Below are 15,600 nucleotides of genomic sequence, written 5' to 3'. Positions count from 1 at the left end.
CATTTAGGTCATCACAGAGAACTAAGTAGAGTTCCCTGTGCTATACTGTAGATCTTATTAGTTATCTATTTTATACATACTATCCCTAGTGTGTACATGTCAGTCCCAATCTCCCAATTCAACCCATCCCCCTTTCCCCCATGGTATCCATATGTTTGATCCCTATGTCTGTGTCTCTATTTCTGCTTTGCAAATAAGATCATCTATACCATTTTTCTAGATTCCACATATACGTGTTAATATATGATATTTGTTTTTCTCTTTCTGATTTCTCTCTGTTTGACAGTCTCTAGGTCCAGTCAGTTCTCTACAAATGACCCATTTTTGTTCCTTTTTATGGTTGAGCAATATTCCATTGTATATACCTACCACATCTTCTTTATCCATTTCTCTGTTGATGGACATTTAGGTTTCTTCCATGTCCTGGCTATTGTAAATAGTGCTGCAATGAACATTGGGGTGCATGTGTCTTTTTGAATTATGGTTTTCTATGGGTATATGCCCTGTAGTGGGGTTGCTGGGTCATATGGTAGTTCTATTTTTTAGTTTTTAAAGGAAACTCCATACTGTTCTCCAGTGGTTGTACCTGGGATCACTGCAAACTAAAGAACACCAGGCTTCTATTAATAAGGATGAAGAAGTAAATCTATTTGTAGGCAATGAACAGTATCAGTCACAACCTTCAATATTAAAGGGCTCCCAGGACTGTGGCATGCTAAGCAGTCAGTAAGATTTATTAGCCAACATCTTTGCCATTATTTACATTATGCCAGAATCTAGTGCATGGTTCCAGGTTGCTGTAATAGCAGATAAGGGAGTACATCCTGTCTTCGGATTTGGGAGGCTGGTGACATGGAAGAGAGAGAGGAATGTATTCATGGATGGCATTGATAAAAGAGCTTTGGAATGACTGTCTTTAGACTCCATATTAGGTAAGGAAGCAGGAGAAGAGAGGGATGATGTCAGAAGGAAAGAAAGAGAGGTCAGATACTTAAATTATCAATGGATAGGAAACCGAGAAAGAAGATTCACAGTCAACCTAGATAAACATTCCAATGTCTTCCAGCACATTACAACCTTCATTTCAGAGACCCAGGCAATTATTTGTAAGCAGTGAGTGCAGAGAGTGGGGCTCCAGGGATTGTCTACAGGTGTGCCCTCTGAATGTGAGGCAGAGATAATTTTCTCCAGTGACTCTATGAGTAAGGAAAATCACTTGCAGATTTTTTAATGTAATATAACATAACATAACATAGCATAACATAACATAACATAACATAACATAACATAACATAACATAACATAACATAGCATAATTAAACACATGAGAGCTGAGTCCATCTAGATAGCCAGCATGTATTGATTTATGACATCTGATGAGAGACCTGAGCACCAGCTGATCTGATTGTGGCCACGTTCCTCTGTACTAGGACCCCTGGAGGCACATTCAGTTCTACCTGTAATTGACTTCTTCTATAGAGGAATGACTCACAAATGAGTTTGACTTGTTTAACTTTCTACTTTGACATAACTGCCTCTAACCTCCCAAGAAACTTTCTACTGTGGCCCCTGAACCCCATTCTATTGGAAACAAACATTCAGTAGCCCCTGTGCAAATCCCTTCCACGTGCCTGACTGCTTGCAATGCACGTCCTTTCTCTCGTGGTGGCTCCATATTACTTAGGTGCTCACCTGAAACACCTCAGATACAGAAATGGGAACAGAATCCTCTTCACTACCACATACGCCCCAAACCCAGACTCTTGTCTTTGCTACTTTGAGACTTGGCCTTTCACCCCTACTTTTCCTTATTCCTTTTTTCACACCCATCCTTATAAACACCGGACACTCTTCCTTATACATTGAAGACGTTAACACAGAAGATTCTACTGTAACCTAACACAACACGACTTAAATGTCCACAAGGACAATTCAGAGAGAAGCCTGAACTCATCCACTTTGAAGATTATCAATCAGAATCCCCTTCAGCCACTAACTCCCATGGCCTCACTCTAGAAAGACCTGATGATAATTCTCCAGTTAGATGCTGCTCCACCTCTGAAATCTCACATCCTGTCTCAACCTTGCATCCAAGCATTCTTACACCCAGTTACTTCTACGGTGCTTGTTCTTTGACCGTACATGGTCATTTTGTCCCCTGATTCCTTTACCGTCCTCTTGTTTCTCACTGTCTTCCTATCCTTTATTTCCTAATCTACAATATCTAAACTCCATGGCCCTCCTTCAATCAGTATTTAGTCATTAACCTCATTGTTCTTGCCCCAATTCTGTGCCATATTAGTGATCTTATTAATTCCCAATCATGGATCAATATATGTCTTCTTATGTGTATTTAATAAGCAGAGTTCAAGAAAATCACGCAGATGGGTAGACTGGTGTCACTGAAACCTGTTGTCACCTTCAACACTAACTAGACCCACAGTGTTGCCAGAAAAATATTCTTTTTCTCTGTAATCATCTCTCACTGTCAATCCTACAATGACTATTTCATAACTTCTCACACTCAGACTTCCTAACCTAGAACCTCCTCTGTTCACTCTCTTGGGTGGAATTTAATTTCTACTCATAAGAACAAAAAAGATTCCATTAGAAATTAATAGATGTTTCAACTTTCTGCCTTCACACCCTGAAATAATCCTGAAATTCAAGCCAATCCTTTCTTCTGTCATTCTAATGAATGGAAATAACTGTTTCTTCTCCTACTGAAACTTGGTCCTCCTACCTATGGTCCATATTCCATTCTGCCTGTCTCTTCAGAGTTTTGATGCATTGCTTGTAGATCCTTTCCAAAACATGTAAATATATCCCAACCTTTAAACCCCCTACTATTACCACTTCAGCATTCTGTCTGGTTACCACCACAACTCTTTCCTCCCCTTCACAGTGCAGCCTCTGGAAAGAGATTTCTGTATTCATAATTTTTTCTCCCTTGTATCATCGCTACTATAGTGGAGCTGCTGCTGAAAGACTCAAATCATGATCTTTGCACTGTTAAAAATCAATAGACACCTTTCAGTCACCGTCTCACTAGACAGGCATTTCCTCTTCTCTTCTCATTCAGGACACCAGCCAGTTCTGATCGGCCACGTCCCTCTCTGGGCTACCCTTTGAGGTTTCTCTGATACTTTTTCTATTGCCCATCACCTCAGGGTTTGGGTTCCTTGGCGATTTTCTTTAGTCTCTGGTTTCTTCTGAATTTTGCTCTGGGTGTGTGTCTTGGTGAAATTACATCTGTTCTCAAAGAGTAGTACTGTATCATAGATAACATAGTGGGTAAGGAACTGGGCTTGGAGTCTAGTAGAATTAGGTTCTAATCCTTATGTGTCCCTAGACAAATTATTTAACTGCAAAAGGATTGATTTCCCTTCTATTAAGTGAGGATAATATCTATTCTAAAGGCCATAGTGATAAATTATCAGTGGTCAATGACACGATTCTTGAATGAAACCAATGGCACAAATTCCAGTTGTCAATTACTATGATCCTGAAGAAAATTACATCCATTCTTCCATGCTTCTGTTTCCTCATTTATAAAGTGGGGCTGATTTACTTCATAGGATTAAATAATACTACTTAATTCATAATATTAAAAGAGACTCTTTATAAGAAAACCCCTAAAACAGTCTCATCAGTTTAGAATGCTAAAAAATTCAAACCTAGATAGCAGCAGGAAGGAGATGGGGCAAGAAAGCCTCACAACTGGATTTACTTCCACTATTGACCTCCAGAGGTTGATGTTGCATAAAGTGGAAATGTCGCTTGTCATTCAAGGTCTACCTCACTCCTATCAGCTTCTCACCTCACAGCTCCCTGAGGCGCACACTTGAACAGGCTCAACACCAGGAGCAGTTATTGTGAAGGAAGCATCTCTTACTGATAGTCTCTAGAACTTGCCTGAAAAGCAATCACTTGACCCTCAGGTTTTCCCAGTTACGAGGACTCAGCGTACCCTGGCACATTTCTTCCTGCCCCTCAGGGAAGATCTTCCAGAATATGGGTCTGGCTTCCTCCCTGCCTAGCCCTGTTCTCAACCACCCTTCTCCTGCTGGGAATGCTCTTCACAGGGATTAAGTAACATTATGTTCCACGCTCCTGCCTCTACAGAAGGAACATTGTTCTGGCTGGAACCTGACTAGAGACACTGTCTCACTATAGGTAGGTCTGTCCTGGTCTCACGGATTCAGCATTGATGTCTCAGGAAGAACTGGAGCCCAGTCAGTGACCCAGCCTGACGGCCACATCATTGGCTCTGAAGGGGCCCCTGAAGCTGAGGTGCAACTCCTCCTACCTGTAGTGGACTTCCTTATCTCTTCTGGTATGTCCAGACAACATAGTATGAGGGAAAAAAGGCTTTCCTTACCCAGGAACAGGTATTCTAGGTTAAACACATTGTCATGGCCAAGTTCCAAGTCGAGTCCTGGGGCTAGTGGTTCTGAGTGACCCACCCAGGCTGCCTCTCTCCTCTTTTCTATCTTGTAATTCAATTTCTCTAATACCTACTGTGTGACCCCCCAAAATTACTGATTCCTAATCATCTTTATTTTTCTATATTATTTCTTACAGTGCATCTAGTAAACATTTGTAGCAGTGTTGAATTGTCCATCTTAACTTTAGTGTCTGCAGATCACTTCACTTTTAATTCAGTGAAAATGTACAGGTCCTCATCCCTTTTACCTCCAAATCCATTTACAGAGAATTAGTATTATTTATAGAGTCTGAGATAACAGCACAAACTAAAATTATTTTCATATGGTTTCAAAAAGCACTTATTTTTCTTTAAAATTACCTCTTAAAATTAAAAAGCAGAATACAAATAATAGTAATCAACAGTTTAAAATGTATTTAAACTGAAGTTTTATATAAAATTTATTTTTAAATTATAGATGTTTTAATAAAAATAAAACTACTTACAATTCTAGTTTCAATGTCCATCTAGTGGCTAAAATAAATCATGTCACTCTTTATGCAGGTTGAGTCTTGAATACATATATATAATTTAAAAGTAAAACTGTTGAGGGCTTCTTAGATGGCTTAGTGGTTAAGAATCTGCCTGCCAATGCCCAATGCAGGGGACACGGGCTCCATCCCTGCTCCAGGAAGATCCCACATGCTGCAGAGCAACTAAGCCCATGTGCCACAACTATTGAGCTTGTGCTTTAGAGCCTGTGAGCCACAACTATTGAGCCCATGTGCTGCAACTACTGAAGCCCATGCGCCAAAGCCCATGCGCCTAGAGCTCGTGCTCTGCAACAAGAGAAACCACGGCAACGAGGAGCCCACGCACCACAACGAAGAGTAGCCGCCATTCACTGCAACTAAAAGAAAGCTCACGCAAAAAAAGACCCAACAAAGCCAATTAAATTAATTAATTAATTAATTTAAAAAAAGAGTAAAACTATTGAATACTGTACACTGTTCCATCAGATAGGAAAAACTGCTGATCCTGGGCTGACTCATGAGCACCTGCAGAACCACATGCGCGTGCATGAGAGAAGCAGAAACATGGATCCTCAGCACTTCTGGGAAACAGCAGTTCCATATGCAAGAACCTCCTGCATCTGTGCCCTCTGAGAGGAAGGATGGGGCTACATCATTAATTTTTGTTTTCTCTTCCGTCAAATCCCCCCAAATTCCAAATCAGTCTGCCTTCTCTGAAATGTTCTCAGAAAATTGTCCCTCAAGTCATAAAATAACGAACTTTCTTCTTCCCACTGTCACTCCACCCCTCTGCAGCCCATTCTGAGTTGGTTGAGGCAGGAGGGTGGGGCTTCCTGTCACAAAGTGTGGGCTTGGGCAGGGTTTGCTGGGGGAGCTGATTGGTTGCAGGAGCAGGAAGCTTTCCAGAACAAGTCATGACATCACCGACCCGGGGTTTAGTTAAGTATCTTACAGTGAAAATGTCCCAGCAAGAAGAGGCAGCATCATGAAGAGGCTAGCGGGCAGTGTGCTGGGGCTTCTGTTTGCCCAGGTTTGCTGTGAGTTGGGGCTGCCCCACAGGGGAATCGGAAGGATTGAGCAGCTGCTGAATTGTTGGGGGCGGGAGGGGCAGGAACTGACAAGTCCTGCAGACTTTCTATCCTTCTTGACCTCTATGGGGGTTGGGGGGGACACTTTCAGGGTTTTGTAGGCGTTACAGTGAATTACAGTGCCCCTCACCTGTGACTGTTTCCCTGTTTCTCATCAGGTGTGCGAGGGGCGGATGTGGAGCAGAGTCCCCCCGCCCTGAGTCTCCAGGAGGGAGCCAGCTCCACGCTGCGGTGTAATTTTTCCTTCTCCCCACAGAATGTGCAGTGGTATCGTCAGATCCCTGGGGGCCGCCTCATCCACCTGTTTTTCATTGCTTCAGGGACAAAGCAGAATGGAAGGTTAAATGCCACGACAGTCCCTAAAGACCGCCACAGCTCACTGTACATTTCCTCTTCCCAGACCACAGACTCAGCCACTTACTTCTGTGCTGTGCAGCACGGTGCTCCCCAGGCAGCTGCAGCCTGTGCACAAACCCTCAGCCGGGCTCAGCCCCTCCTCCAGCCACAGTCACACCATGAGGCCACCACATGGCAGTTTCATCACTTATTATTCCTTACTGATACAGTTTTAACCACATACACATTTCTTGATCTATGGCTCTTTTTGCATTATAGCCTCTAACTTGTAGCTAGGAGAGTAGCTGATAGGAGAACAAAATTAAAATAAATATTTAACGACAGTATGTTGGACTCCAAAATGAGAAAAAGTGAAAGGAACTAAAAGAAGACAAAAATCACTCCAATAAAGATGTTATCCACCTTAGCTGGGCGTCTCAAGAATGTTCAGGCCCGCATCACCATGATGTGTCCCAACAGGCGAGTGCAAATACTATCATCCCATCCTACTATTGTGGTGAAGCAAACAAAAACTATTTGCTCAATGTTCATATATGAATGAATATGAATTGATTCTTTTGCAGTTCTGGATGTGAGAAGTCTGAAATCAGTTTCACTGGCTATAGTCAAGGTCTTCGCAGGGGATCAATTCCTTCCCTGTGCTGCGCATTACATAATTTTAATTTATTTTTATAAGTAGAAGTTTGTACCTCAATCACCTTCACCTATTTTACCCCTACAACCATCCCTTTCCTCTTTGGTAACCAATAGGTTTTTCCCTATATCTCTGAGTCTGTTTCTGTTTTGTTATACTTCATTTGTTTTGCATTTTAGAATCCATATATAAGTGAAAATATACAGTATTTGTCTTTCTCTGTCTGACTTATTTCTCTAAGTATAATACCCTCCATGTCTGTTGTGTTGTCCCAAATGGGAAGATTTTACTCTTTTTTAAGGCTAAGTAATATTCCATTTTATGTATATACATATATATATATATATATATACACACACACACACATATATATATATATACATATATATGTATGTATATTCTCTATCCATTCATATGAATGAATACTGAGGTTGCTCCCATATCTTGGCTACTGGAAATAATGCTGCTGTGCACATTAGAGTGCATATATATTTTCAAATTAGTGTTTTTGTTTTCTTCTGATAGATACCCAGGAATGGAATTGCTGGGTCATATAGTAGTTGTATTTTTAATTTTTTGAGGAATGTTTATACCGTTTTAAATAGTGGCTGCACCAGTTTACTCTCCCAGCAAGAGTACACAAAAGTTTCCTTTTCTCCACATCCTTAACAATACACAGTATTTCTTGGTTTTTTGATGATAATATTATGATAGGTTTGAGGTGATATCTCATTGGGTTTTGATTTGCATTTACCTGTTGATTAGAGATCTTGAGCGTCTTTCCATGTGTCCATTGGCCATCTATATGTTTCTTTGGAAAAATGCCTCCTCTGCCTTTTTTTAAAATCAGTTTATTTGTAGTTTTGATATTGCATGTAAAAGTTATTTATATATTCTGGACATTAACCCCTTATTGACTAATAGCTTGCAAATATCTTCTCCCATTTGGTAGGTTGCCTTATTTGTGTGTTAATTTTTTTATTCACTGTGCAAAATATTTTAGTTTGAGTGCCATTTGCTTATTTTTATTTTTTGGGTTTTTGTCCTTGCCTGAGGAGACAGATATAGAAAAAAAAATATTGCAAACATGAATGTCATAGAGCACGCTGCTGCGTATATTTTCTTTAAGCAGTTTATGAGTTCAGGTCTTACTTTTAAGTACTTAACCCATTCGAGTTTATTTTTGAATATGTTGTGAGAAAATGTTCTAGTTTCACTTTTTAACATGTAGTTGTACAGTTTTTCCAACACCATGTATTAAAGAAACTGTCTTTTCCCTGCTGCTTATTCTTGCCTTCTTTGATTGAATGTATGTGCATGGGTTTAAATCTGGGCTCTCTATTCTGTTCCATTGATCAAATCTCTATTTTTGTGCCAGCACCGTTCAGCTCAGATTAATGTACCTTTGTAGCATATTTTGATATCTGGGAGTGTGATGCCTGCAACTTTTTCTTTTTTTCTCAAAATTGCTTTGGCTATCTGTGTCTTTAGTGGCTCTCTACAAATTGTAGGATTACTTGTTCTAGTCCTGTGGAAAATGCCATGGGTATTTTGAGAGGAATCGTGTTGAATCTGTAGATTGCTTTGATTGAGATGGACATTTTAAGTCTCAATTGTTCCAGCTCATGAACATGGAATATCTTTTTATTTATTTATATTGTCTTCAGTTTCCTTCATCACTGTCTTATAGTTTTCAGCATACTAGTCTTTCACATCCTTGGTTGAATTTATTCCTCAGTATAATTTTCTCTTTGATTCAATTGTAAATTGGATTGTTTTCTTAAATTCTATTTCTGATAGTTATCATTAGTGTATAGACACGCAACAGGTCTCAGCATATTAATTTAGTACCCTGCAACCTTACGGAATTTCTGTATTAATCTAAGAGTTTCTTGGGTTGTCTCTTTGTAATTTTCTGTATAGAATATCATGTTATCTGTAAATAGTGCCAGTTTTATTTCTTTCCAATGTGGATGCCTTTTATTTCTTTTTCCTATCTGATTGCTATGGGTAGAACTTCAAATACTATGTTACATAAAGAGAGGTGGCAAGTGTAGGCACCTTGTCTTGTTCCTCATCCTAGAAGAAAAGCTTTGAGCTTTTACCATCGAATATGATGTTAACGGTGGGTTTGTGGTAAATGGCCTTTATTATTTTGAGGTTTGTTCCCTCAATATCAAGTTTATTAAGAGTTTTTAATATGAATGGATGCTGAATTTTGTCAAATGTTTTTTCTGCATCTATTGAGATAATCATGTAAATTTTAACCTTCATTCTGTTAATGTATATCATGTTGATTGATTTGCAAATAATAAATCATCCTTGCACACCTGGAATAAATCCCACTTGCTCATGATTCTTTTACGTATTATTGAATTCAGTTTGCTAATATTTTGTTGAAGATTTTTGTGTCTATGTTCATCAGGGATATTGACTTGTATTTTTCTTTTTTTGTAGTATTGTTGTCTGGTTTTGGTATCAGGGTAATGTTGGCTTCATTTAATGAGTTTGGGAGTATTTCCTCGCCTTCAATTTTTTGGAAAAATTTGAGAAGAATGAGGACTAACTTTTCTATAAATGTTTGTAGAATTACCCTGTGATGCTATAGGGTCCTCTAGATGAGGAATCAACATAATAGGGCCCATGAACCAAATCCATTCAGCCATCTATTTTTGTAAATAAAGTGTTGTTGGAGCATAACAAAGCCCGTTTATTTATGTATTGTCAATGGTTTCTTTCATGCCACAATGGCAGAGTTCAGTACTTGTAGCAGAGACTGAATGGCTTGTAAAGACAAAAATATTTACTGTTCTACCCTTTATGGAAAAAGTTTGTAAACCCCTGTTCTACATCATAATCATCAGGGAAATGCAAGTCAATACCACAAGGAGATCTCTATACAGCCATTATTTGGGCTAAAAATAAAAAGACAACTATATCAAGTGTTGGTAATGATGTAGAACAATTGTTTGACTTGAATCTGTTTAAAGACGTGTTCTCTTCACTATGAAGGGATCTCCTTGATCTGATGTTGATCATATGGGAGAAAAGACAGCCCCATGCGGTGACTCAACCTGCGGACTGATGTCTGCCTTTGAAGGGACCCTAGGGGAGGAGAGGCCCTATCGTGAATATTTCAGCAGCCCTGTTTTAGCCTGATATGTCCAGCATCTCAAACAAGACCAGAGAACAATCAGAACATGAATGAATATTTGCAATCACAGCATGATTCATAATGAATTTGTTTCAGATAAGCCCCTCAGGTTTCATCTCAGATTTACTAAATTTGAAAATTTTAAGTAATAAGTCTCCTTCCCATATGTCCTTCGATATTAAATTCTGCCTTGTCCTTTATCAGATATAATCATTTATCATTAAGTCACAAGGAAAGGGAGAACAATGTTTAGGCCAGGCCAAATCTCCCAACCTGGGTGTCATATACATTGATCCCGCCAGAAACTACATTTCAGAGGCAGCTGTTATAATGCAGCTGAGGGACCTTGCACCTTTTCTGTCAGGAACTCAGAGCAGGGCCATTCAACAAGGGGGAAATCCTGCCATCATGTTGCTCCCCAGGCTGCTGTGGGCATTCTATGGTCTCTCCTCCTTCGTTATAATAATTGCAAGCCAGGGCATCGGCTGCCTGTCCGCATTCAGAGGTGAAATGGGACAGAGAAGTAGATGTCTCAACTAAACATAAACTCTCCTCCCTGCATCACTCATTAATGAGTTATTTTGCCCTAAAATCAAAGGACTGGCTGTTTTAGACCTTGTCTATACTTTCTTTCCTAGTTGTCTACTTGCCTTTGGTCCTTTTATCTTAATTCATCCATTACAACAATAAAACCAAACAGAAGATTGACAGCTACATTCCACATGAACATGTACACAAAACTTCAGTCACCAGCTTCTGTGGTGTAGATATCTACTAAGTGTTTGCAGCCTGTAGTTTTCACATTTTGTAGGAGTGCATTGTATCACGGAAAGATCTGGCATGCTTCTGCTGACTTTATTTTCCAAAGAGAAAAATAATAAGCTACTAACAAGGGAAACTGAACACTTTGGTCCAATGGGACCGAAAATGTGATGTGAGGACAATTCTAGGACACATGATCTAATAAGTAAAATTCTACTTGTGGAGGCAACAGGACTGAATATCCTGATCCTCTTCAAAGTCTAATAAATAAGATTCAATGTCAGTTTTCAAAAGAATAAGGTTTTATTCCTGTTACAACTTCACAAAAAAGTATACAACTGAGTAGATTCTGAAAGCCAGAAGAACTGATGTTTTATCATTTCGTGTTAAGTAATTTATATACAGAAAAACCTAAGTAGAGCCCTAGCTTAAAAAAAAAGAGATACATTAATAATTTTGGATAAGAATGCCTTTCACCAAGAAAGCTGAAAATCTGTGAGTTTTAAAAAAGAGTCATTAGACAGATCTAGAGAACAAACCTATGGAAACCAAGGGGAGAAAGTGGGGATGGGGAGGATGAATTGGAAGACTGGGATTGCCATATATACACTACTAATAAGAAAAAAATATCAAATTGTACACTTTAAGAGATGCAGTTTACTGTATGTCAATTATATCTCAATAACAGTTCTTTAAAAAGAAAGAGCCATTAGATACTGGATGAAGAAATGTAACCACAGGCTAAGTGAATGACCAGTAAGTAGATTACAAGAAGGGTTCATAGCCTATAATAAATCCTGACTTAAATGGGATGGCAAAATTATTCTGCTGAATAATTATCAATGTATGCCAACTTATCTAATCTTCAGTTCCCCTCAGATCAAACTTTAGTAAGAATTGCTTTTTCCATGCCCCATTTCAGGACCTGCCTAACTTGATAACCAGGGAAAGAAAAGTAGAAAAATAAAGGTTTGTGATGAGCCAGACTTTTTTTTTTCTATCTGTGCATAGACCACGTGGTCTATGAACATAGCAAACCCTACTTCCTGTTTGGGGGGGGTCACACAGGAACCCAGGTACTATGTATATGTGTTGCCAGGGCCTCAAAGATACTGAGTTCTCAGCTTGAGGCAGAACCAAACACATTCGTGCAGGGGAATCCATGCCTCATGCCGCTCTCCAGCCTGCTCTGGGTGTTCCTGGCCTTCACCTTCTCTGGTAGGGATGGTTCCAAACATGGGTACCAATATTCAGGGTGAAAGGACTGCACACAGGCACATGGAACTTCATGTGGACTTGGGGAGGAAAGGAGGATTGGAGAAAAGCAAGCATCTTATGATTTCAATTTGGTTTGTCTTTTGGTCCTAAATTAGTCTAAATCCTACACTGCTTTATTTACTACTCATCTCTGTTTTCTGATTTTTCCCACAGGATCCTGTGTGGCCCAGAAAGTGACTCAAGTCCAGACAGCCATATCCAGCCAAGTGGGGGAAGCAGTTACACTGAACTGTCAGTATGAAACAAGTTGGAGCACATACTATCTTTTTTGGTATAAGCAGTCTCCCAGTGGAGAGATGACTTTCCTTATTCGTCAAGAATCTTTTAGACCAAATGCAAGGGATGGCCGTTACTCTGTAAATTTCCAGAAAGCAGATAAATCCATCAGCTTCACAATTTCAGCCTTACAACTGGAAGATTCTACAAAGTACTTCTGTGCTCTCTGGGAACTCACAGTGCTTGAATTAATAGGAAAGCCTGAACAAAAACCCCAGAGCTCAATAAGAGAGAGAGCCCCTCTGCTGCTGGTGCCAAGCTGAAAGGCACACCTGCAGACCCCAGACAAGAAATGGTAGTCCTGTGGTTGCTTCATCTGTGGTCAGGATCAGAAGATTTAATTCTAAATAAAATCTCCTTCTAAGTTACTTGGAAACAGATGTCTGAAGTGACTTTCTACTATTAAATTCTCAGTCTTGATTTGTTGACTTTGTCAATTATACAGAACACATGTAAGGTTGTCTAAAGTTGAATACTTGCTCCACAATAATTCAAAGTGACGGCTTCACCTAAAGACATTACATCACAAACCTGGGTCTAGTTATCTGGAATTGTTATGAAAATCATTTCCTTAGTCTTTTCTTCTTAGGCTTTGTGTCAGTTAGGGTACAATCGAGAGACAGAACCACCAGTGATGTAGAATAAGAAATTCATTATAAGGATTAGAACTTAGGCAATGGCTGGAGCTGGTGGAGGAGTCCATGCAAAGCTGTTATTTCTATACCTGGTGTTGAGCCTGAATTTACTGTAAGTCAACTAGAGTAACATTTGTGGAGGAAAGTTGGATGTGGACAAAAGCGTGGACAAACTGTGACATGTAAGGACATACTAGGACACATGAGCACAATGCAACCCACAAAGACACACTGAAAGTTATCTTTTTCTCGCCTCCTTCAGTCTCACAGTAGTGGGTGACCTTCAGGAGAAGTGGGTGACATTTGCCATCATGCTACATGCACACTTGGCCCCAAAGAGAAGATGAGGAGGAGATCTGATGGGAGTTGGAGGAGTTGTGAGTCAACCATAAGATGAGCTACCTGACCAGCAGCAGCATGCATGAGTTGCTGCAGTGCCTGGAGCCCTGCACCAGCCTCCAGAACATAAAAAATATGGCTACTTCATCACAACTACCTTCCAAATGTTCCACAAATTTCTTTTGCGGCCAATCCTAACCCAGAACAATACAGGGAAGCAAATTCTGGGAACTAGATTTCTAGACAATTAAGTTAAAACAGTACAAAGTTACCACAATAGCTTAACTAGTTAACTTGCCTCCTTGTTAACTAGGCATCCATCAGTACCTCTTTTAACAACACAACTTTCTAATAAGGACAACAGTAAGACTATGGTTCCTGCTTATATGATACAATTATTCCTTTTTCAACCAAAATAAGCTAACTCTGTCCTGCAAAGAGTATATCGAATTCATTTATCCATTTTTCGATAAATAAACTTTTTCTTCTTTTATCTGAGTCACACTCTCCCACTGAATCCTGGATTTTAATTACTGAGATACAATGAGATATAAGATCAACTTATATTAGCACATCTTATGTTACTACATGCAGGTAAAGGGGAGAGGGAAGTTAAAATGGTTAATGTATACATAAATATATTCATATCAAAATGAAAAAGAAATTTTCATTACTATAATAGTTCTTGTTTGGACAAATGAACACATGTTTGTAGCTGGTATTTATAACTACTTATTTCATTATCCATTCCATAACCTCTGCGCATAGCAAACACCTCTACTAACTGCTATACTTGACTTCCTATAAAACAAGCTCCTTATTCAGGAGCAATGCTATGTAGAATGCCGAAGGATGAATAAGGAATTCTGCAAGTCCACCACTGTGGTTTTGGTAGAAGTTTGCAAGGCATTGGAAGCAAATCCAAGGGTCTATTTAAGTGGAAATAATCTTGCCAATACCCAGGGGAAATTGGTATATTGTATTCTGGGAAACATCATTAGGAATGATACCTGACTTCTCATCAGAAGAAACAGCAGTCAACAAGGAAAAGCATTTTTAAAGTTCTTAAAGAAAACAATCAAATGAAACTTTGAGTTAGCTTCTTATGAACATGAAAGTATATTTTAAAATTGTTTTTGTTAAAAATTACTGTTAAGAGGGTGAAAAGTCAGTGCTAGACTGGAAGGCTATATATGCAATACATAGTCCTGGAATTGGATTCAAATGAAGGATATATTAAAAGCTCATAAAAGAAAAAGGAAATGGTTAATAAGAATGGCAAAATCTTGGAGATCCAATTCAGAAATATTATATCCAAGAGCTAGTACATATATAGAATGACCTTGATTTTATTATTCTTTAGGGGAAATCAAAATCAAACCTCATCTGAGTGCTCTATCCATGTCTTTTCAGTACCCTGAGTGTATCAATGTATCAATGTAGCTAGATGGATATGACACCAAGAGTATAGTGAAAAATGACTGCCTCTAGGAATATAACTGATTAAGTAAATTTCTTAGATGGTTCCATCACTGAACTGATGTGGAGCAAAAAAAAAAAGCAGTAACAGGTCATAGAGCTGGACACTGAAGGAAAGGCAGGTCTTACTAAAAAAATAAAGTTGATATTTATTGAGCTTATTATATGTCAGGCACTGTAGGATGTATTTCAGATTCATTATCTAATTTAAATATCAAAACCCTATGAGAGGGGTTTTATTGTTCCCATTTTTTTAATCTTTTGAAAATGAGATAAATTTCCTAACTGTGAAAAGTGTCTCTAACTTTTATCATTAGCCAGAGTGTAGCATTTTAGGGGACTCCTTAAGTGCAAAGTTTGGATATGGAGAAGCACTTGTCTCCCGGACAGGATGGCTAGGTGTCTCAGTGATGGTGACATTACTGGTTTAAATTGGAACCTAAAGGGAACTAGGAAAGAAGATGCCAAACCTAGGCACAATTGCCCCAGAATCAATGGATGAGGAAATCATCCACTAACCAGTTAACAGTGCTGAATGCTTTAGCAAGTTTCTTATGCAATAGTTTGCTGGGAAGAATAAGGGGCTACAGGGGAAGATGAGATAGTATTGCTTAAACACTCCAAGCATGTTTCTGGATC

At 39.1% G+C, this 15,600-nt stretch overlaps 2 gene segments (V, D, J or C); both read left to right on the top strand.

The window, feature by feature from the left end:
* The first annotated feature begins 5,935 nt into the window (after positions 1-5,935).
* Positions 5,936-6,669, top strand: LOC130844616 (T cell receptor alpha variable 22-like). The segment is given in 2 exon segments: positions 5,936-5,996; positions 6,206-6,669. Coding segments are annotated over 2 exon segments (516 nt in total).
* A 5,454-nt stretch (positions 6,670-12,123) lies between these two features.
* On the top strand, positions 12,124-12,771 carry LOC130844615 (T cell receptor delta variable 1-like). The segment is given in 2 exon segments: positions 12,124-12,172; positions 12,386-12,771. Coding segments are annotated over 2 exon segments (435 nt in total).
* Positions 12,772-15,600: the final 2,829 nt, after the last annotated feature.

The sequence above is a fragment of the Hippopotamus amphibius genome, chromosome 2 (genome assembly GCF_030028045.1).
Source record: "Hippopotamus amphibius kiboko isolate mHipAmp2 chromosome 2, mHipAmp2.hap2, whole genome shotgun sequence".
NCBI lineage: Eukaryota > Metazoa > Chordata > Mammalia > Artiodactyla > Hippopotamidae > Hippopotamus > Hippopotamus amphibius.
This window is presented reverse-complemented; position numbering and strand designations above follow the sequence as displayed.